The sequence below is a fragment of the Phyllostomus hastatus genome, unplaced genomic scaffold, assembly GCF_019186645.2.
Source record: "Phyllostomus hastatus isolate PE091 unplaced genomic scaffold, TTU_PhHast_1.1 phas_contig_17, whole genome shotgun sequence".
Classification (NCBI taxonomy): Eukaryota; Metazoa; Chordata; class Mammalia; order Chiroptera; family Phyllostomidae; genus Phyllostomus; species Phyllostomus hastatus.
This window is the reverse complement of record NW_025333664.1, coordinates 30163092-30187788: the sequence shown is the minus strand read 5'-3', so window position 1 is coordinate 30187788 and position 24697 is coordinate 30163092. Positions and strand designations below refer to the sequence as shown.

Here is a 24697-nt window from a genome sequence, read left to right as displayed (position 1 = left end):
AAGGAGAATAGGAAGAGCAAGAAATTAAAAACTTATTTGAAAACATAATGAAGGAGAAGTTCTACAATCTGGCAAAGGAAATAGACTTCCAAGAAGTCCAGGAAGTTCAAAGTCCCAAAGAAGTTGGACCCAAGGAGGAACACACCAAGGCATATCATAATTGTATTAGCCAAGATTAAAGATAAGGAGAGAATCTTAAAACCAGCAAGAGGAAAGAAGACAGTTACCTACAAAGGAGTGCCCATAAGACTGTCAGCTGATTTCTCAAAGGAAACCTTGCAAGCAAGAAGGGGCTGGAAAGAAGTATTCCAAGTCATGAAAGGCAAGGACCAATACCCAAGATTACTCTATCCAGCAAGGTATCACTTAGAATGGAAGGGCAGATAAAGTGCTTCCCAGATAAGGTCAAGTTAAAGGAGTTCATCATCACCAAGCCTTTATTATATGAAATGTTAAAGGGACTTATCTAAGAAAAAGAAGATCAAAAATATGAACAGTAAAATGACAAGAAACTCACAGTTATTAACAACAGAACCTAAAACAAAAACAAACTAAGCAAATAACTAGAATAGGAACAGAACCATGGAAATGGAGATCACAGGGAGGGTTATCAGCGGGGAAGGGGAGAGGGGATAGATTATGAAATAAGTTACTTTAAAATTATGAAGGACATAAAAAGAGGAAATGGAAACAGGTTGAAAAATAAGAGAAGTATATAAAAAAAGAACTGGCAGAATTTGAATTAAAAAGAAATAACCAAACACATTCTCAAATGAAATATACAGTAACTAAAAATACACAAGTTAAAGAGTACATTAAATGCAGATTAAATAGCAGGTTAAACATGGATGAAAGGTTTTAATTAACTGAAAGAGGTTTGACAAAAAGAACTCTGAATGCAACAGAGGCATACAGAAGGGAAACAATAAGGCAAATAGCCTAGCAGCATTCATATAAGCCCGCTGGAACAGCATTCATCAGAGAAGGCACATAGTAACAGCATCATTAAGTGTATATGCCTCCTTCCAACCATGACACTCTAGGCAGTGCATAGCACTCTGGCAGGGTGAGATGTCATATTCAGAATGGGATCCCAGTGCTTGGGTTGTAAGGCTTTTAAGCTGCATGGTTAGGAAAGCTCTGGCCCCTCTGCCTGTGTGATCAGAGGCAGGCATACAATCACAATGTGAAGTGTAAAATGTTTCACATGTTTTAGAACCCTACTGTTATCCCTAACCTGCTAGCTTGATACTCATGGTTAGGTTAACTGCCCTGTCTGGCATGAATTAGAAGCTAGGTTCTAAGCATTCATGGTATGACTGTGAGATGGGAAAATATGGTAGAGAATTTGCCACATTGGTGGGTATGAACTGAAAGTCAAAAGACCCATCCATGGCATAATTAAGGGTTGGGGTCCAAACTTTGGGATCATCCAGGATTGTCTGCTCTACTGGGCCATAGCCAGTTTGGGCAGAGCTTTGCAAGAGGTCCAGTCCTTTTCTGAGAAGACAACTCACAGGGGCTCAGTCCTGGATAAGTTAATTTATCCCTCTAACACATAAGAAACTATTATATGAGACTATCCAACAAACTCTATAAAAGACTTCCAAGTTCTTCTTGGCTGAAACCTAGATTATGCAGGCAGAGAATAAAGAGAAGCACTACCCAAAGAGAAAATGATTGAGATTCCTCAAAACTGATTAAAAATAAGAATCTTCCAAATGAAGATGTACAATATACTGCATCCCAAGCCAGCTAAATAAACACAAGTCTGTATCTCAAGATTTAATTGTAGAATTGCAGAACATTACACAAAAAAATAAATCTGAAGAGCAAGACAGACAACCAAGAAAGGAGTCAGAGTGAGGTGAAGAGCACATTTCTGTGGTAACTAGTTTGCAGAGATGCACCCAGCAATCTTCCCCTTCCCTGTAAGTACATGTTGCTTCTTATATGGAGAGTTGCAGCTTCCTGTGGCTGTGCTTAGAATGCTCTGACCAACAGAATGCAGCAAAAGTGGCACCTGAGACTTCGGATGCCTTCAGAGGACTGGTAAATTAAACTTCTTCCTTCTTGCGACTCTGGCTGTGGGTCACCATCCTTCAAATCTCATAAAATCCTTCAAAATCTCAATCACCATGTTAGGAGAAGCTGAATCCACATACAGCAGCCACATACATGAGAACTGGAAGGGCAACAATTAACAGGCCCAGGTATGATTCCACCCATTTCAAGTATCAACTAACAGCAATGTGAGTAGTCATCTTCAATGTTCTATTTAATTTGAGAGCCAATGTAATTACAGCCCCAGGCAGCAGCAAAAGGACAGACCACTGATACAAGGTAACTTACAGAATCACAAGAAACAAAAAATGGCTCATTTTTAATCCACTAAATTTAAATTTATAATTAAAACATTTTTCAGTTGCAATAACAGGTTCCAGAGATAATGGGAAATATCTCTAAAATGCTAAGGAAAAAATAATGTTCAACCTAGAATTCTAAAACAAACTACATATTTTTCTAGAGTAAGATCAAAATGTATTTTTAGACAGGCAAATAGTAAAAGTTCACCAATTTATCTCTCACAGAGAGAAACACTACAGAACACATTGGGATAAAAGAAATAATTTTAAGTAATAAAATTTATAAATATGTTGTAAGTTTAAGTACTGACATGTTAAAAAGATACGGCTACAATATTAAATAATATCTCATCTGGTTAACTAATTTGCCTATTTTGTTTTAAATTCATACTTAATACAACAGTAACATAGAGAAAATGTCCTAGAGAAGAGCCACTATATATACAAGCATCTCCTAAACCTTACACTCACTATTTATCAGTTCTTCCTCCATCCTTCCCTCATATGTGATCCTCCCATGCTCTTACACCTGAGAAGATACCAACCCCAACCATTAAGGGATAGAAAAAAGCCACTTGTAAGAGGAAAGCAAAGAGGGCAACCACTCAAGAGAACTCTCTCCTGGCATTTACCCAGTGCAGCATTTAATGCCTGCTACTTTATCTTCATCCACTTTATCAGAATCAAAAATTATGTCATGGACGTGCAATGTCAATAACAATTTTTAAAATTAAAAACCAAGTTATGCCTTCTGGTCAGAAGCAAGCAACTCCCATACCCATATGAACTACTAATTCTCTCCCCCACCTCCTTCATAACATACAAATTTTCAATCACCTACTTAAAGTTTTCAGTAGAGAACCAAATTTACAAATTGTTTTTAAAGATTTTATTTTATTTATTTTTAGAGAGGGGGAAGAGAGGGAGAGACACATCATGTGCGAGACATACATCAAGCGGTTGCCTCTTGCATGCCCCCAACTGGGGACCCAGCCTGCAACCCCGGTGTGTGCCCCTGACTGGAAATTGAACCAATGACCCTTTGGTTCACAGGCCAGAACTGAATCCACTGAGCCACACCATCCAGGGCAGAACCAAATTGAAAGACAAGAAAAGTTCAGAGCTTCTATTTTCAATTAGTATAGAACTTAGTTATACTAGAAAGTGATTAACCATTTTAAAGAAGGCTATTAAGCATTACTTACTTTAACAGCAAATTTCTTTGATGCCATGCTTAATGATTCCAAAGTAATTACAGACCTTTAATGGAAAAAAGAAAAAAAGAAAGTTAAAATCTCTTTGTATTTGAACACTATATGGGAGAAAAAGGTTGGCTGAACAGTCAAATATCAATAGGTATTTGGAAGATGAATGTTCATTTATAACTAGTCTTAACAAAAATACTATACTGAATTAGTAATTTAAAACTGCCCATAAAGAAAAGCACAGGCCCAGATGTATTCAACGAAATGTTTAAAGAAGAATTAATACCAATCCTTCACAAACACTTTTTTTATCCTCACACAAGGATTTTTCTTTTCATTGCTCTCACATAGAGAGGGAAAGAGGATGGGAGCAAAGGAGGGAGGGAGGAAAAGAGGGAGAGATAGACATCGGTGGGAGAGAGAAACATCAATTAGGTGCCTTCCCATATGCACCCAGACTGGGGCTCAAACCCGGAACCTGGGTATGTGCACTGGCTGGGAATAAAACCTATGACCCTTCAGTCTACAGGACAACACTACAAGCAACTGAGCCACACCAGCCAGGACCACAAACTCTTAAATAAACAGAAGCATAAGAACTTTTCAAGTCCAAGTGGAGTAAGCAAGCTGAGTGGTTATGTGGTCACATCTTATAGATCAGTAGCACTTGCAGCATGGCTGACCAACTGCAGAATTCAAAGCTTTTTCTATTTGACAAGGATGGCGATAGAACTGTAACAACACAGGAATTGGGAATTGCAATGAGATCGCTTGGGCAGAATCCTACAGAAGCAGTTACAGGACACAATGAATAAAGTTGACTTTCTAATATTTCTGACAATGATAGCAAAAAAAAATGAAAGACACAGAGGGTGAAGAAGAAATCAGAGAAGCATTCTATGTGCTTGTTAATAAGGATGGCAATAGCAATATCAGTGCAGCAGAGCTTTACCACGGAATGACACACCTTGGAGAGAAGTTAGTAGATGAAGATGATGATGAAGTGATCAGGGAAACACACTGATGGTGATAGTCAAGGAAACTATAAAGAGTTGGTAGAAATGGTAGAGCTAGAAGAGCTGACAGCAAATTGAGTGTGTTAAATTTCTGGTACAAAATTGTTTATTTGCCTTTCCCTTGTTTATAACTTATCCATAAAAGATTTCTCACTACTGTTAAAAAAATATGCAAGAATAGTAATTAGGACTTCATGCCTCCATGTTTTCTTTCCTTATCTTACTGTCACTGTTCTGAAACATTTCAGAAAAACTGATCAAGTAAATGTTGCTTGTCATTTACTCTAGATATACCTAAGCCCGTCTGCACATCTAAATTCAGATGGAGTTGGTCAAATGAGAAAACACCTGGGTTGTGCCCTTTTTTTAAGTAGTTTTCTTTAGGAACTGTCAGCACGTTGTTGCTGAAGTGTGGGGTTGTAAATCTGTGTGACCTACGGACAGTCAACAATATGTACTTAAAAGTTGCACTACTGCAGAATGGGTGTATTATCCTGACACTCAAACACTATTTTTTTGGACTGCTGGCCCTGTGCCAGAAACATTTTCCTTCATTGTTACTTGCTCTTTAAATTTTGTTTAGCCACAAAGAAAATCTGCTTATGGCACAATTTGCATCAAATCTATCCCAAGTTGCATATTTGTTTTCCAATAAAAAAAACTTTACCCAATTTTGCACCCCCAAAAAGAAAAACTTCTCAAGTCATTCTTAGAAGACACTATTACCCCAATGCCACTACCAAATAGAGACATCCCAAGAAAATTAGGTATACCAATATCCTTTATGGAATAAAGACACAAAAATCCCCAACAAAATACTACAAATCAAATTTAACAACATATTAAAAGTATTACACACTATAACCAAGTTGGATTTATCCTTCAAATATAAAGTTTGTTTAACATTTGAAAATTAATCAATACACTATACTAATAACTTAAAAAAAACACATGATCATCTCGAATTCAAAAATATTAACAAAATCCAGTTTTGATTTAAAAAATCCAATTCACTAGGAATAAACATCCTTCACCTGATAAACAACCTATATAAAAAATCCATAGCTGAAATCATACTTGATGGTGAAAAACTGAATGCTTTCCCCACTAAGATGAGTAAAAGACAGAGATGTCTGCTGTTGCCACTTCTACTCAACAGTGTTAGAGGTTCTAGCCATGGCATTAGGCAAAAAAGGAAGGAAGGGAGGGAAGGAGAGAGGAAGGAAGGCAGGAAGGCAGAAATAAACAAATGAATAAACAAATAAAAGACATCCAGACAGGGAAAGAAGACATAAAACTATATCTATTAACAAATGACATGCTCTTGTATGTAGAAAATTCTGAAGAATAAAAAACAAATTACTGAAATAAACAAGTTCAGCAAGATTGTAAGGTATAAATTATTATTAAAACATCAACTAGCCCTCAGTGGATTGAGCACCAGCCTGCGAACCAAGGGGCCGTAGGTTGGACTCCCAGTCACGGCACATGCCTGGGTTGTGGAACAGGCTCCTGGTTGGGGGCATGTGAGAAGCAACCGCACATGGCTGTTTCTCTCCCTCACTTTCTTCCTCCCTTCCCTCTTCTCTAAAAATAAATAAAATCTTTACAAAAACTCAACTATATTTTTATATACTACAATGAATAATCCTAAAATGAAATTAAGAAAACAATTCTTTTTACATAAAAGAATACTTACAAAAATATTTTTAAAAATAAGAACAAGATCTGTACACCAAAGCCATCAAATATTACTGAAATTAAAGACTTAATAGACAGGAATCCCATGTTCAAAGATTGGAAGGCTAAATATTGTTAAGACAGCAATACTCCCCAGATGGATCTAAAGATACAACACAATCTCTACCAAAATCCCAGCTGACTTCTTTATTAAAACTGACAAACTTACCTAAAATTCACGTGAAAATGCAAGGAATCTGGAGTATTCCCAACAATCTGGAAAAGAAGAACAAAGTTGGATGCTTCATACTTTCCCATTTGAAAACTTATTACAAGGCTACAGCAATCAAGACAGTTTAGTATCAGCATAAGAAAAGCACATAAATCAATAGAATAAAATTGAGAGTCCTGAAATAGACCCTTATCATTATAGTCAATTGATTTTTAACAAATGATACCAGGACAACTGGATATCTACATGCAAAAGAATAAAGCTGGACCTCTATATCACGCTATATACAAAAATTAACTGAAAATGGATGAAAGACCTAAATTCAAGGGCTAACACTATAAAACTCTTAGAAGAAAATATTTATGTAAATTTTTGTAACTTTGCATTAGGCAATAATTTCTTAAATATAATACCAAAGGCACAGTGACAGAAGAAAAAAATGGTTAAGGCAGATTTCATCAAAATTTAAAACTTCTGTAGTTCAAAGGATATTACCAACAAAGTGAAAAGACAACTCACAGAATGAGAGAAAATATCTATTAAATCCTATATGTGATAATGGATTCATATCCAGAATATACAAGGAACTCTTACCATTCAGCAATAAAAAGATAAATCACCCAATTTAAAAATGGACACAGGATTTGAATAGACATTTCTCCAAAGAAGATACACAAATGGCTAGTAAGCTAAAGATAAGATGCTCAATATCATTAGTCATCAAGAAAACAAATCAAACCACAATTACCACTTAACATGATCATGATGGCTAAAATCAAAAAGACAACAATAACAAGTATTGGTAAACATAAATGAGAACTCTCATATATAGCTCATAGGAACATATTATGAAGTGTTGCAGCCTCTTTGAAAAAAGTTTGGCAGTTCTTTAAAAAGTTAAACATAGAGTTGCCATATGATCTAGCATTTCCATTCTTAGGTATGTACCAAAGAAAATAAAAACATATATACATACATGGATATATGTATATATATAAAAAATTTATACAGGAATGTTCACTGCAGTATTATTCAAATAGCCAAAACATAGAAATAACCCAACTGTCCATCAACTGATGAATGGATAAACTACATGTGGTTACGTACCCACAGTGGAATACTATTCGGCAATAAAAAAGAATCAAGTACTTACACTCCCTTTTACTGTGCACAGCCAGGCAACTGCTCTCTCCCACACTTGCAGAAGCCTGGAGAATTATTTTCTGGAGAAGGTAAGACACAAGGATCTCTTGTCTAGAAAACAACAGGCAAAGTATAAGGTGTGTTTGGGGGGTTGCGGGGGGGGGGGGGGTGGGTATCTTACTGTAAAAAGATAAACAAGGGAATATTTATAAACTGACTGATACCTTCTCTAGCCCCTGTGCCCCTTATGATGATTGATTTTGTGTGTCAACTTGTCTGGGCTAAGGAATGCCCAAAAAACTAGTAAAACATTTCTGGTGTGTCTGTGAGGGTGTTTTGGGGGGACATTAGCATTTGAACTGGTAAATGTGTAAAGCAGATGGTCCTTCCCAATGTGGGTGGGCACCACTGAATTCACTGACAGCCCATCAGATCAAAATGGTGGAAGAAGGGTGAACTGTTGATCTCTTTGAGTTGGGACACCCGTCTTCATTCTGCCCTCACATTAGCACTCCTGGGTTTCGGGCTTTTGGACTTGGACTGAATTATACACTGGCTTTCCTGGCTCTTCCAGACAGCTAATCATGAGACTTCTTGGCCTCCATTATCACATGAGCCAACTCCCATTTTATATATATATACACACACACACACACACACACACACACACACGTATATGGATATGCATATGGATATGTGTATGTGTGCATTTATTCTACTGGGTCTGTTTCTCGGCAGAACACTGACTAATACACCTTCTCTACCCTGCCTAGCCTCTCCAAATGGGAGACTAAAACCTTCCCACTCAGGGAACTGGACTAACCTAAAAGGCAGGGTTTAAGTACTGACGTCAGGTATTCCCCAAAGAAAAGAGCCTAGACAGACGGCTCTGAAGTGAAGCCCACACCCATAAGCTCCACATCTGTGTGCAGAACTAACTTTTCCATCTTTTTAATGTCCACTGTCAAACACAAGTAAACAATCAGGAATAACCTGCCATCTAAGGAAAGAATCTTTTATGAAAGAAGCAAAACAAAGAGAAAGAAAAAAAAAAACACTATTTGGCTGAAACCAAGATTATGCAAGAAAAACAAAACTTTTTTAAAAAAAGAAACTAACATTACTATCAGGGAGACAGGAGATATTGCACACATAAAGCAATAAATAACTTTTAAAAAAGGAACTTTTGGAAAACAACAAATTAAAACTATGATAGCTGAACTTAAAAAAACTTAATAGAAGAGCTAGAAGATCAGGTTTAATAAGTCATTCAGAAACTTCAGCAAAAATAAGAGAGACTAAATTAAAAATTGAAGAACCAGCATAAGAGGACCAACACATGAAAATTAGGATGGAATCTGACCCATACTGGGACATATATCACAGTAAAATTTCAGGTACTGGTGACAAAAAGTATCTTTAAAAGCTGTGGGTGGGGGTATGAGGGATAGGGAGAGAGGGTGGTAAGAGAATATTTGGCCACAAATTGCTTACAGCACCTCTGGAGACAAATATCCGCAAATTTCTGAAGAAAATTGTTTCCAACCTCCAACTGCACTTAAAAATGAAGCAGGGGTATTTTTAGACATGCAAGGTCTTAAACAATTTAAGACTCAAGCACCCTTTCTCAGGAAGCATAAGATGTACTTCGCCAAAATGAGGAAATTAACCAAGAAAGAGGAAGATACAGGAAACAGGAAGGCTGAAACAGGCTAAAGACAGAGAACATCTCAGGATCACATGAACACAGATCCCTGCATGAGACCATACCTGGTGGGCTCAACCAGGAGACAACCATCAGTGCAGGTTAGAGCAGGGTACAAGGTTCCAAGAGATGTATCTTCAAAAGTATCTGCATGCATACAGATGAATTTTAGACAACTGGTGAGAAATATGAAATTCAATTAGGAGAGTTTCATGGAAAACTAAGCAACTGAATAATAACAAGGCAATTACTGATTCCAGGATAAACAAAAATTGTGCAGAAAATAAAAAATAAAGAGTTCTTCATACACAGTTCAGTTACAACCAGCATTTAGAATGATGATCACACTGAATCCTGAGCTAAAGAATATTATGTTTAAAACAGTATCATGAAGATGGGGAGCAAGTAAAGGGAGCAAAACCTCACTTTAATGTTAATGGAATGTTTCAGAAGCAAGGCCTAAAGCTAATAAAAAAAAACAATAACCACCACAACAGTAGTAATAGAGCAGAAATACAGTATGTAATTTAGTGATAAAACAAATTCTTAAGTGTGAAACTCTCCTCCTACCTGAAGAAAGTTGAAGAGAGCTGATACAAAGAAAGAAATGGGGTGGGAAGAATGACACAATTTATTTGCAAGCCTTGTGCATGTAACTGTCTGCCTGTTGAAATTGTGTGCAAATACTTTTGGAGCAGTACTGTCCAATAGAAATACAATGCAAGCCACAGGTGTAATTTTAAGTTTTCTAGTAGCTGCATTTGATAAAAAGATAAAGAGAAAGAAGGGAAATTAATTTTAACACTTTAATCCAATAAATCTAACATTATCCTAGCATGTAATCAATATAAAAATAGTTACACTTTTGGTGTTTCAGCTAAGTCTTTGAAATTAGGTGTGCATTGTATATTTCCAGGACATCTCAACTTGGACTAGACACAGGTCACATGTTCAACAGACACTAGTGGTTTGTGGGTACCATAATGTTTTAGAGAACTTGGTTTTATTACAAGAAAAGCACTTATTTCTGTGTCCCAGATTACTTATGCTACATACTTATAGACTAGGGATAGTAATATCGAATTTGAAATTACTGAAAGGACTAAGTAAAATGACATATGAAGACCCCCAGTATAATCACTTATAAACACTAGGCCCTTGACAAATGTTAACAATTACTATTACCTACTCAATGATTTTTTGAAAATCTGGTAACATTTTATTCTAATCTAATTCTTTAAATGGAGAAAAATATCTTTATCCAAGCCCTAAATCATTTAAATTCTTCATTTCTATTTTCTGAATAATGTAATGCATATGGATTTAGAAAATGTTGTACTGATGTTCACCTAAGCAAACCCATTTAGACACAGGTGTTACTCACAAAACTAAATTCCTGGAAAATCAGCAACATGTATTTGAAAACAATTTATGAAGGATGTCCTGAAAACTTTAGATAGATCCTTAAAATTATACTATTTGAGCCTGGTAAACATAAAATCAGTTCCCATAAATATTTTAAATTGGGCTTAAATAACTTCTGCTAAGAATTTAGGGAGTCCCCTACTACAGGGGAGTACTTTGAGGATACTCAAATGGTTCAGCTAAACAGAGAAAAAGAAGGGAGCGTTTTGTCAGCAAGTGCCCAATGAAAGCTGAAGCACGTGTGATATGTTTCAAATTATATACTGGTTTTCCTATATGTACTCTTTTCCTGAAGGACACGTGGACAACAATGAAGGCTGTGGCAACGCTTTCAGATCTTATCTGCTAGTAGATAGATCACAAGCCATATTGCAGTGCAAGTTACATTTTCGACTTACAACAAGGTTTTAGTAGACTCTTTTTTAAAATACTTTTTTTTTTACTTTTAATTTTTATTGGTGAAGAGCAGCTGCATTTACTTTTTAAGAACTGGATTCTTTAAAAAGTATCACCAAAGTCCAAATTTAAAAATGGAATCTGTAGGAATCCAGAACTAATCATATATAAAATAATGTGGTTTGCAAATATAAAATAGGCTGATGAGAAAAAGGAACTGTATAATACATTTTGCATATGTTTAATTCATTTTTAAATGACATGTGGCATTCTGCCTCTCAATGTATATATTTTTTTCATTTGTTTCTACAATGTCTGGAGCCTCAAAAAATCACATTTTTAGGACCAAAAGAAGCCTTACAACCATCTGCTCCTAGTTCTGCCATCTGTTCCCCTAGTGAGAATTTGGGGGACCAGGCCAGGGTCTCACATCTGAGGACCAAGGAGGAGAGAAGAGTCTTGTCAGCTCACTGAGGGCAAATGAGCACCACCTGTTACCTGCAGCACTGCCAAGGTCAATTGTTAACTGGGCCGTCAGAGAGCTGTGCACTTCCTCCCTAAGTCCCCTGCCAAAGCACAAGTCCCAACACAGAGTATGACTTCAAGTAAAACCATGTTAGTAGTGTTTCTCTCCTGCTAACCAAAGAGACAGAGTTGTGGGGGCAGGGGGATCTATAGCTAAGGAAAATGTGGTTTGAATTAATTTAATTTACCACAGTGGTATGACATGGCACACTTCTTCATAAACAAAAAATAAAGTCTACCAAGATAAAGCCTATAACATACCTGGACAGGCAGTTGCATAGACTTTGAGCCTGCATATTTGCTGAAGTCATTTTAGGTAAAGAAGGCACATTTCCTTTGTTTCACTATAGCATTAGGTACACACAGGTGGTGGAAATGAACTACGTGGTGAACTGAAATCTGAAATGAAAGGAACCAATTTGCTAAGTCCCAAATAAGGTAAAATCACACTAACCTATCGTGGAAAGAGTGGGTTCTCGACAGTAATGAGCCCTTGGAGCAGTCTTGAACACTACAGGGTGTTCCAGAAATGTCTGTTGGATGAAGAAATACTCCAGATAATAGGAGATGAGTCATTTATGCACTCCATCATTTATCTTTGCTACTTTTAGGAAAATTTTCCAAAAATACATTAACTACTGATTTTCATAAATATGCCATATGTTGAATATTTCTTTGATATTCCAGATGAAAATGATCATCCATCATCACAGTGGGCAACATACATCTTAACAACGCTCTGAACTTCTGTTTCATACACAGATCTACTCCATTTCGGGGTCTGTGAGGTTGCCGTCAGTCTCTCTCCTGGGGTGCCCTTTCCCAGTTCTTCAACTTAATCATACAGGCCTAGAAACCTAAGGGACCAAGGTGTGTCAGTTTAATGGGTTGTTTCCCAAGCCTCTTTTACATAGATTTGTATGAGCTTCAGCATGAAGGGATTGGGCACTCTGACTTAGAAAATAAAACCATTGTTTGCTTTACTTCAGGATTAGAATTTCTTTAACAATGAAATCACTGGGTCCTAGTACCATTAAAATCATGTTGTAAGGTTGACCTTTAAGATCTTCTCCATTTCTATACCTCTCTGACCCAAAATCCAACAGCAGTTTAGGAAACAAATAATGCTAGTATACAAATTCTTCCAGAAAAGAGAGTAAGAGGAAAAACCCTCTCCCAACTCATTTTTGAAGCCCTGTTAGCAGAACCAGACAAGGGCAGTATAAAAAAAGAAAATCACAGCCAATTTTTTACATGAACACAGAGACAAGAATGCTAAACAAAGAGAAGTAATCTGAATTCAGCAACATACAAAAAAAAATACCAGAAACAAGTGAGCATTATCTGAAGAGTGCAAAGTTGGTTTAACAATAGAAAAATCATATTAAAAGATTGAATTAGAAAAAAAGCACATGATCACTTTAATAGAGGTAGATAAAAATAAAAATAAATTAGAAATGTGAGAATAGAAAGATATTTCTTAATCTAAATAAAGCAGTAACCAAAACTGGAGCAAATGTGCCTGATGGTGAAACTTAAAACCAATTTCTTTGAAACAGGTAGAAAACGTAGACATTACAATATCATCCCACACATGTAAAGTATTTAGGAATTAGTTTAGCAAGACTAATGTGCAAGATATGTGCAAGAAGTCCTCAAGTTGATCTTCAAACTTAACTTAATTCTGACCACAACCTTGAATGGGAAATCTAAGGAAGAGCAAAAAGACTTAGCAAAACTACTACAATGATAGTAAATAAAATAATATACTGGCAAAGGGGTAAACAAACAGGCCAAAGAGACAGATTACATAGACTACAAACGAACCCATGCATTTGTGGAAATGGATGACAGAAGCAGCACTGCAGATCAGTAGAAAACGAAGAGATTATTTATTCAATAAGCTGTAGTCCAACAAGTGCTTATCCACTTGGAAAAAAATAAAATTGGATCACTATTTTACACAACACAAAAAATCAATTACAGATGGGCTAAATAGAAACTCAAAGGTAGAAAACTAGAATCTTTGCAAGGCTTGGCCCTGTCCTCATGGCCATTCTAGCTTGCACTTTGTGTCCTGGACCCCAGAGGAGCCTTGCTCCAGCAACAGGGTGCACACCCTGGTCCTCCGCACAGGTGGTGCCCCCACCACTCCGGCACCTGGAGCATCTTCCTCCACCTCCTTCAACGATTCCTCCTTTTCAACCAACACCCCTCTACCCTGGCCCCACCTGTAATGTGTCAGCTAAGAACGTCCTAAACTGTAGAGAACTTTTGTAAGAATTTGAGTCAAAAACAATGTTTCTGAGAATGAAAAAAAAAAGAAAACTAGAATCTTTGCAAAAATATTTTCATGAATTCAGAGTAAGGAAGAAGTTTAGCTTTTTTTTTTTTTGAAGGTTTTATTTATCCATTTCTAGACAGAAGAGAAGGGAGGAAGAAAGGGACAGAAACATTAATGTGTGGTTGCCTCTTGAGTATCCCCACTGGGGACCTGGCCTGCAACCCAGACATGTGCCCTGACTGGGAATGGTACTGGCAACCCTTCAGTTCGCAGTCTGGTGCTCAATTCACTGAGCCATACCAGCCAGGGCAGGAAGAAGTTTTTTAACTAGATTAAAAAAAAAAAAAACAACTTCAAACCACAAAGAGAAAGAATGGTAGATCCAGCTATATGAAAATTAAAACTTCTCTACAGACAGGAAGGAAATATTTGCAGTCCAAATATCCAACAAAGGATATACAAACTAGATCATATAAAGAACTCTCAAAACTCAGCAATCCAGTCAGAAAATGGGCAAAACAATGAACAGATATCCCACCAAAGAGGCCATACAGATGATAAATTCAACAAACATATGAAAAGACAGATATTCAACGTCATCTTTGCTATCAAGAAAATGTAAAATAAGACCACAATGAGCTACCAATACACCCCTAGCAGAATGGCAAATAAAGACTAATGATAACACCACATGATGAGGATGAAGAGAAAAGATTTCTCATGCATTACTGGTGGGACTATAAAAGTGGTACAGTCACTCTGGAAAGAGATTGGCAGTTTCCTATAAAACTACACATGTACTTACCATATGATCCAAAAATTTCACTCCTAGGATTTATCCTAAAGAAACAAGAACCTAGTCTCACATAAAAATCTATTCACAAATGTTCATAGCAACATTATTAATAATAGCCAAAAACTAGAAACAATCCAGATGTCTTTTCATGAGTGAAGGCTTAAACAGATTGTGGTATATCTATACCATGGGATATTACTCAGCAAAAAAATAGAATGATACATGCAACAACTTGAATGGATCTCAAGAAAATTATACAGAATGAAAAGAAGACAAACTGAAAAGATTATATAATGTATGGTTGCATTTATACAATATTCTTTAAAAAACAAAATCACAGAAGTAAAGAACAGATTAGTGGTTGCCAGGGATCAGAGATGGAGGAGGGTATGTGGCTATAAGAGGAAACAGGAAGGAAACTGTGGTGATGGAATTCTATACTGTGACTGTGGTGTTGGTTACATACATAGACACACATGATAACATTGCACAGAACTAAATGAATATATGTAAAACTGGATAAACATAGTAAGCTCTCCATATTGTACCAGTGTCAATTTTCTGGTTTTACTATTTGCATTACAGTTATGCAATGTCACTATTGGAGGAAATTGAAACTGAGTAAGGCTACACAGGATTTTCCTTTTTTGCCAACTTCCTGTGAATCTATATTATTTCAAAATAAAAAGCTTAAAGATATAAAAATTCTGTTCATCAAAATACACAGAAAGAAATGGGAAGGGAGCCACAAACTGGGAGAACATATTTGTAAGATATATAACCAGAAATGGATGAGTATGCAAAATAAAATAATCCAACAGAAAAATAGGCAAAGACAGGGCCCAGAGCAAGGTACCTCTGCCTCCCAGTCAGGCCTCTGGCAAGATGGTAAGGGGTAGTTTACTGATTCCTACTATGATATATGCCTTGACAAACACTGTGCTACCTCCAACCACTAGTCTCTTACCTCCTTTGGGGAGGAGAGGGGCATGTCCATCACCATTCTTTTATAAACGCTGGGAAGTATGAAGTCTAAATACAGAAAGATAATTTACCAGGGAATCTGGAGGACAACACACTCTGCTCTCTTCTCTTACTGCATGCACACAGCTGTCATCTGAGAGAGAACAGATGACAATGACAGACTGCCCCACAAGGAAGACAAAATCATCTGCTAGGAGGTCCCAGACCCCAAAGATCTGGTTATCCTACAGGTTCTTCCACAACCATGTCCTTTTAAAGTACCTTCTGTCTCCACCTTTGCATTTTTCCATCCCCCTAAACCATCACTATAGGCACTGAAGCAGGAGTCTCCTACTCAAAACTCCTCACTGGGGTCACCCCAGCACCACAGGCCCTTGGTCAGCTCCTGCCCATGCCTCCATCTCACCCCTCAGGCAACTTCACAGCTTCAATGCCTCCACACTGCTAAGCTTTGATATGTGTTCTTGAATATGCCGGTCCAGCTCGCCCCACCTTCACCCAGGCATGCTGTACTACAAGACATCCTCTCTCCTAAAGCAAGTTATCCTCTAAACCCAACTCAGAAGCCACCTGTTCCCTGGAGCTACCCATGAATCTCCAGAGCGAATGACGCCCTTCTCCAAACCACACCTGCATCTTACACTACCTCTACTCTCACACTTAGTTCACCAAATTACAGATAACTGGGTCTTCCATCTCTCTCCCCTAAGGGGAGCTTAAGCTCCCATCTCTCTGCCTAAGAGGAACTTAAGCTTCCTGAGGTCTGTTCTTGTCCTCTTTGATACATGCTACATGGCACAGGTCTGCATCAAAAGTTTGCTGACTTGATTCTGTTGCTGTTACTAAATCAGCAGCTATAGACTGTGCTAATTTATTATTTTTTTAGATATATACCTATTTATCTAATGCATCTTTACTGTCCCCAAATCCCAAATTCCACATTAGGTCTTTCTAAAGGGAAGTCAAAGCACTGGACCTATTTCAATACATAAATAACACTTGAACTACATGTATCATGAAGCCAAAGTTCAGAGACTTATAGCACATATAAATATGTAAACAGAGACCAAAGTGTTTTGTACTGAAAAGAATGGGCAACAGATCAGAGGTGTGGTTTAAGTTTAGGCCATAAATGTGAATTTTTCAGTATGTAATTTCTTTTGACTTTAAAACACTGGCATTCTGCCCTGGGTAGTGTGGCTCAGTGGACTGAGTGCCACCCTGTGAACCAAAGGCTCACCAGTTTGATTTCCAGTCAGGGCACATGTATGGGTTGCAGGCCAAGTCTCAAGGGAGGATGTGAGGGGCAACCAGACATTGATGTTTCTCTCCCTCTCTTCCTCCCTTCCCCTTTCTAAAAATAAATAAATAAAACCTTTAAAATAAAATAAAATACTGGCATTCTAACATTCATTTGAACAGAAAAGATATTAACAGCCTCTGCATTAAGTTTTAAACCTGGGAACATCCTGAGGTTTTTCTAGACTTGTCTTACTGATCACTAAAAAATAAAATGTTCACACACACAAAAAGAACGAATGCATCTTAAAATTTTACTTGGCTAGGCCCTTAAAGCTGCTTTCAGGAGGGAACAGCATGCTTTCTGCCAGGGGTTTAAAGGATAAAGGTTAAACAGCCTCGATATCGGACCAGCCAGTTCAAGACTAAATTCAGAGGAATGTTTATTTTATTGCATGTTTTTCAAAACATCAGGACAATCTCCAAAAAGGTCAATTTTCTAAATATCTAAAAGCACGTAATTTGCATAAGCATGCCAACAAGTTAAAGTATATTGTAAATCTTACAAATACTGTCTCATCTATTTTTCATCCCCGAACGTACTTTCTCTGGCCTGAAAACAGGCATTCTTCTACAGAGGGGACTCTGATAGCGTATGACCCCACCAAAAATACGTGTGTACACATGTCTTTAGTAAAAAGGGAAAGATCTTAAGATCCTTAAGAAAATTAATTTGGGGAGGGAGTGGAAATAGATTAAACAATATCACAAAACTGGCCTGTCATTTAAATACAAAGCAGAGATAAACTCTAATAAAGAAAGTCAATGACCTCCTAGATTATTCTGTGGGAAAATCCAAGGCACTCTGAAATTCACATTTGTCTTCTTTTAGCACTGCTGGCTTGTGTCACCAGCCAAAACAACCACTCCAGATTAAAAAGACCAGAAAACAACTTTAGGTTTCTAATCTCTGAACTTCAAATTCTATCAAGAAAATTATTATACCGCCTCCTATCATCTTAAAAAATTTTTCATTATCTATGGGAGCAAAACCGAAAACAACAGACGTCTAGAACTTCTGAAGGAACAACCATAATTCAAGAATGAGAAATCATTTCATTCCCTGTCCCCTTCTTTCAAATTTATCACAAAAAAAGTATCAAGGAAGAAATCATAAACTTTAACAAAATACCGGGGGAAATGACAAATGAGCAAAGGTCTCACTGGCGACAGCCTAGATAAAGTTTGAATAGGCAACTTCAGTGTAAAACAGAATCAACTTTTCCTATTATTTGTATGGCAATTTTGAAAGCCAAAGTCAGTTTACAAAAAAGGGAAAAACAAAATGAAACAAATAGGGAAGCTCCAACAATGGGAGGGGTATATTGCAAAGTGGCAAAAAAAAATTAGGACTTTTTTTTCTTTTCTGCATCTCTAAATGTTGGTCAAATACTGAATTCCTCTACTATGATTAATTCCACGCAACAGTTTTTAGTCACTCTATACCCTTAAGCCAGTCAGTAGACTTATCGTATGGTTCTCCTCTTCCCCTGTACCCACAAAAAAAAAACCCACCCAGAGCTGTAGAGGATGCTTCACTAACAGACAATGTCTAATTTTTAATATTGGGTTGGCCAAAAAGTCCATTTATTTTTTTCCATAAAATAAAAGAAACATCTTTTTAATTTTATTTATTTTTACTTTTATAGAGAGGGGAAGGGAAGGAGAGAGGGAGAGAAACATCAATGTGTGGCTGTGTCTCACACATCCCCTACTGGGGATCTGGCCCACAACCCGGGCATGTGCCCTGACTGGGAATTGAACCAGCAACCTTTTGGTTCACAGGCTCAATCCACTGAGCTACACCAGCCAGGGCAAAAGAAACAGTTTTAATTTTCACCAATAACTTTATTGATTTAGATATTTTTAGTATGTCAGCTATCTCCTGCTATTGGATTCTAGTGGGTAGAGGTGGGTAGTAGGGCTAGGGGTGCTGCTAAACATCTTCCAGTGTATCAGCCCCACAACAAAAAGTTATTTGGCCAAAACATCAATAGTACCAAGAAATTTCGCAAACCACTTTTAACACATCTGATCCATTGCGGCACCTTCTCCATACACTGCACAAATTTTTTTTGTGTTTCATTGCATTTTTACCTTTCTTGAAATAATAAAGCATAATATGCTGAAAGTGTTGCATATTTTCTTCCATCTTCAATATTAAAATGGCTATACAAAAATTCACCAGTTTTGATAAGTTTTTTTAAAAGCGCACACTGATATGACAGCTGTCACAATACAATCTAACAAAATTGTTTCGAATGAAGTTAAAGACAACTAAGCACTGCTAGAGCAGAGCCATTGTATGGAAAAAAACTAAAACTTTTTTGGCCAAGCCAATACTTTGTCAGAAACAGACATAGGCACTACCACATGGGGCAGTCTAGTCCTCAGGTCCTAGTAAAACACACATGTTCAAAATCTGCCCCTTCATGTGACCTCCAAAAGGCTAGTCAACTCCTGCAAGTCTTTTTTGTTTGGTTTTCAATCTATGATGATTATGAGTGTCTATCCCAAGGGAGGTGAGGATTATGTGAGATCAGATATGTAATAAATATTTGGCCCAGTGCCTTCAGCTCAGTGAGTGCTCAGTCTCTGTAAACCATAATCATTAGAAACGTGGAGGGCACAAGACAAAATACCATCAGTCCCAGTTCCACGCTGATAACCACTGTTTCCAGCCACCTTAACCATAAGGAAAAAAACTTCTGATAATGACTAATGCAATCATCTTAAAATCTAATCATTTCAATGCAAAAACTATAGAGGTGTTGACTGCCATGTGTGGAGTGGTGAAGAGTTACCACTGGGGGTAGCAGAAGGGAATTGGGAAGGGGGATGTTGTAACTGTTCTGCATCCTGGTTGAGATGGTGGTCACATGATCAATGCATTGGTCAACACTCATGAAATTTACATCTAAGAGTAACTTATACTACATGTAAAGTAAAAATATTTCTAAAACTGCAAAACAAAAAAATCCAATCTTTTATATCTTGAAAATAAATAAAAATAATGACCAAAATAAACTTTTAAATGCCCAAGATACTATAACTGTAATATATATATTATCCTATGATTAATATAAGGCATATTCAATTTTAGTTACTGGCTCTGATTTATTCAGGCACAAAATGTCAATACCATAATAAACACAAGGCACTGCTTTGCTAAAATAGAAGCAAAAAAACTTTGGAAATGTACCTACATCAACATTAGATGTGAGTGGTACTCTCCATTTATGGACAAAAGGGAGTTTTATGACATTTTAAGATTGACATCATAGATCTCGACTGTACTGTTTAATGAGTAGGTTACTTAACGTGCATGAGTTACTATCCTCAATCCCTAAAGAGTAATATATAAATAGTAGACTTTAAAGATTTAATAAAGCTTAAAGTAACTAGACATGTACACATCAAGAGAGACAATCCACTAAAAAGTCAGTGCATACATTTTGTATTTTTAAAAAGCTATGACATGTTTTACTCAGAAAACAATTCATAAACCACAATGGCAAAAGTAAAGTCCCAATACAAACACATTTTATTACTGTGTATGTAGAAGGTCTGGCCACTAAGTCATGAGCCTTTTTCCCCCCTAAGTCAAATAAACTGGAGAAAAACACAGCAATGTGAAAAGAATGCTGTGAAAATAAAAACAACTCAAATGCCCTTCCACTGGTTAAGGTAAAATAAGTCACTTTATTTCCATGCAGTGAAATACTGCTGGGTGATTAAAAAGTAACTACTGATACAAAATCAAACATGGCTCTCAATTACAAGCAAGAGAGGCTCCTCTACCACCACCCATACCACCCCCCCAACCAAAAAAATCCAGCTCCTACAGTAAGATTCCATCAGATAAAATCCTAGAAAATGTAAACTAATCTAGAGTGACAGAAATCAGATTAGTGGTTGGCTAAAGGACAGTGGTTAAGGAATTACAAAGGGCAAGAGGAAACTTTTGGTGGTGATGTTATTTTGATTGTGCTGATAGTTCTCACTGGTGTATACATCTAAAACACATCAAATTGCACACTTTAAATATGTGCAGTTTATTGTGTGACAATCATACCTCAATAAAGTTGTTTAAAAGAAAAAGACCATTAACAAAGTACATCTTTGCTCTGGCTGGTGTGGTTTAGGGGATTTAGTGCCAGCCTGCAAAATGAAAGGTCGCCTGTTCGATTCCCAATCATGGCACGTGCCTGGGTTGCAGGCCAGGTCCCTAGTTGGAAGCCTGCAAGAGGCAATCAATCGATGTATCCCTTGCATATAGATGTTTCTTTCCTTTTCACCCTCCCTTCCCCTCTCTCTAAATGTAAATAAATAAAATCTGAAGGAAAAAAAAACAACAAAAAAGCATCTTCTTGGCCTGGGACAGGTATACCTCAGAGATAATGCAGGTCAGATTCCAGACCTCCAAAACAAGCACATATTGCAATAAAGCAAGTCATAATCTTTTTGCTGGTAGAAAATTTTGTCTTCCATTTGTAAAAAAGCAACAATATGAAAACCAATAACATGAACCTCAATAAAACAAGATATGCCTGTATATGAAAAACAGAAGCAATGAACATTGCACTTATGAAACACTGTCCTTCCTCATATTCATAGGATATAAGTATTCACTATGTTGTGCAACACTCATATAAAGCTAAATAAAAAACAATAGGGTCTTCATTTTTCTTTTCCCAATTAATAGATGGAGGAAGAGACAGAAAGGCTGAATACCTTACTTAGGACACAGACTAAATAAATGCAAGTTAATTGGTTACTGGGAAGCTGATTCACCACATTCCCAGTCCAATTCTCTTTATTGCCTTCAAATTCAACATACAACAATATGGAAAATGTAAAAGTCCTTTGAAGTTTCTCTAATACCTTAGTGATTCCTTAATTCCATTCATAGGTCTCAACCTCTGCTGATACTGGGCTGGAGCTTTTTTTTTCTTTAGAGCTCCCCAGGTGATTTTCATGAGTACACTATTAAGAACTCCAAGATAAGTCAGATTCATATTTCTCATTAAAGGAACACAGAAGAAAGCAAGGTGCCACAAAAAGCTTTGGTAAACCATGGCCCAAGGCTTTTCAAATCAATATTGAACTGTTGAACATGCAGGCTTTTGAGTTCAACATTCAATAAATTAAAAGTAAACATATAAACATAGGTGTTATCATAACAGAAGTTACAAAACAATAAACCAGACTAACAAATTCTCTTCAACTTTTTAGAATGCTAAATTGGCATCTTGACATCAAAATGATGAATGAACTAAAAGCACTGAAAAAATGTGCCATATGTCCACTGCATTTAAAATATGGAATTAACTGTGTCGCAGGTTTGATTCCCAGTCAGGGTACATGCCTGGGTTGCAGGCCATGACCCCCAGCAACCACACATTGATGTTTCTCTCTCTCTCTCTCTCTCTCTCTCTCTCTCTCTCCCTCCCTTCCCTCTCTGAAAATAAATAAAAATCTTTAAAAAATAAAAAATAAAATACGGAATTAACTGACAATATATTGTGAACTGTTTAAGCAGCACAAATTGAAGAGACCATCTTTATCTTTAGTCAGTGCCCTAAATGAGTGCTCGCTACTCTTCAGGATGCACTTCTTCAGAAAGATTCTGACTCTGGTTCTGAGGATGTGATCTAAGACAGAATTTCTGGCAAGTACACAACTGACAGCGATGCTGCTGGTAGGTAGACCACTTTTAGAGCAGCAAGGCCCTAACTAACTACAATTATGGTTATGTATAAGTTCCAGGATATAAGTGTCCAAAGGAAAAACACGTGGCGGGTTTTGGGGGAAAGTAGGAGCAAGTGCATACTTAAATACCTGTATAGTCTAGCAGTGCTAAGCACCACAGAATACAGACATACCTCATTTTATTGCACTTGGCTTTATTGCGCGTCACAGATATTGCGTTTGTTTTTTTGTTTTGTCTTTTTGTTTCTGTTTTGTTTTGTTTTACAAATAGAGGGCAAGACCCTTCACCAGCAAAATGATTACAACTTGCTCCCCCCCGCACCCCCACCCCCCCGCCCCCCCGCCAACAACCTACATGATTATGGTGGTCTGGAGCCAAACCCACAACATATCTGAGGTATACCTGTACTATTACTTGCCCCAACCTAGTAGTTGTCAAGGTTGATAGAACGTAAATTCCATGAAGGAAAGTGTTTTTCAATTTACTACAGCATTCTTATGGCCTACAACACATTAGGTACTCAATAAATGTAACTGAATAAATGAATGAATACATACAAACACAACCTGTATTTACGTCGCAACCCAAAAACGTTTGCAAGGGGGGCTAAATATGTGCATATAGATGTTTGATACAAATAACTGACTCACTAGTTGTATTCCATTTTGTCCTTAAACAAACAAAAAAATGTTCCAGACCAATACTTCCAACTGTAAAACTTTAAAGCTCAGACTTCCCGCACCCTTATGTTTAACGTCTTTCTAGTTCTTTGAGGACAATGAAGAGAGGTGGGAGCACAGGGAGAAGGATTCAGGAAAGGCTCAAAAATCAAAAGGGAAAACAAACAAACATGGGAAAAGACGGGCAAACAATTCGGTTCGAGTGAATGAACATTTTAGGTTGTCAGGATTTCCACGTTCTTACCTATGATGGTGGCAGGGTTTGGGTTCGGGCTTTTATTTGTTTTGTTAGTGTCCAGGGTCACTGGTGTATCTAGTTGTAGAAACTCAGAGTAAATCACCCTTCAAAAGCTTTGGAAATTCATACTTCAGGCTCCCTTTCCCCTTCCCAGAGTCTCTCCGCGAGCTGGTAATCGCTGCCGGCGCTCAAACAAAACGTCATTTGGACAGCGCCCCTCAAGGCTTGAAGCCAGCTTGAAGTTATAACCAAAACTTAAGATGGCTACAAAACACTAGTCAAGAAGCCTGAATGTCGCGACAAGTCTGCCCAAAAGAAAAATGGCCTCTGCCCATGACCTTGCGTCTCTTAAGAAGGGACCAAAACAACAATGGCAGCAAAGGCGGGCTATTCAGAGCCTGTGAAACCAGTAAATACGATTGTCAGGTTTTGAATCACGGTTACCTACATTATTTAACAGCAGAGATAATTGAAAGAAAAATAGAACGCAACATTTCTACAGTAAAGTGTTTCTCGACACTGGATGTGAAGGATGTAAACATTCTTCGACTGGGAAAATTATAGAAAAGACAGGTTTGAAAATAAAGGTGACTTTTACAATGTCAGATAAACTTTAAAATAGCCATAAAATAACTTCCTCAATAACTCCTTAGAATGGTAGAGGAGATAAAAGTTTTGTCCTCCAGCTAAACAGCAAAACTTCAGATAAGGAGCGAGGGTAGGAGTGGCTGTAGTTAGACCACTCGCACTGCGCATGCCCGTTTCCCAACCCAATCCGGAGTAGAGGTATGAGACCTTTACTCCTGGTTTTCACGTCAGCCACGAAATGAGGTGAGTTGGCGCTGAACGACAGAAACAGGAGCTTTATGATTGGTCAGATCTGAGAGACCTGAGACACTGAAAACCTTTGATTACTTTTTTATTAGCTAGATAAGTGCTTCTAAAACACATACCATAAAGAATATACTGTGTCAATCTCATCTGTTATTTAAAATTTTCAATTTCAACAG

General features: G+C 37.3%; 1 protein-coding gene and 1 pseudogene across 2 annotated transcripts in view; one reads left to right on the top strand and one right to left on the bottom strand.

Annotated features, from left to right (window-relative positions):
* Positions 1-23859, bottom strand: part of LOC123814674 (SLX4 interacting protein) — a 213389-nt gene extending 189530 nt beyond the window's left edge. For both annotated transcript variants that reach the window (XM_045832609.1, XM_045832610.1), the window contains exons 1-5: positions 23694-23859; positions 9413-9523; positions 7653-7753; positions 6497-6543; positions 3572-3626 (exon numbers count right to left, since the gene is read on the bottom strand). In XM_045832609.1, coding sequence (XP_045688565.1) covers positions 3572-3598 — 27 coding nt within the window. In that variant the 5' untranslated portion in view covers positions 3599-3626; positions 6497-6543; positions 7653-7753; positions 9413-9523; positions 23694-23859. The remainder of the gene's footprint in view (positions 1-3571; positions 3627-6496; positions 6544-7652; positions 7754-9412; positions 9524-23693) is intronic.
* LOC123814687 lies at positions 4019-4665 on the top strand (annotated as a pseudogene).
* Positions 23860-24697: the final 838 nt, after the last annotated feature.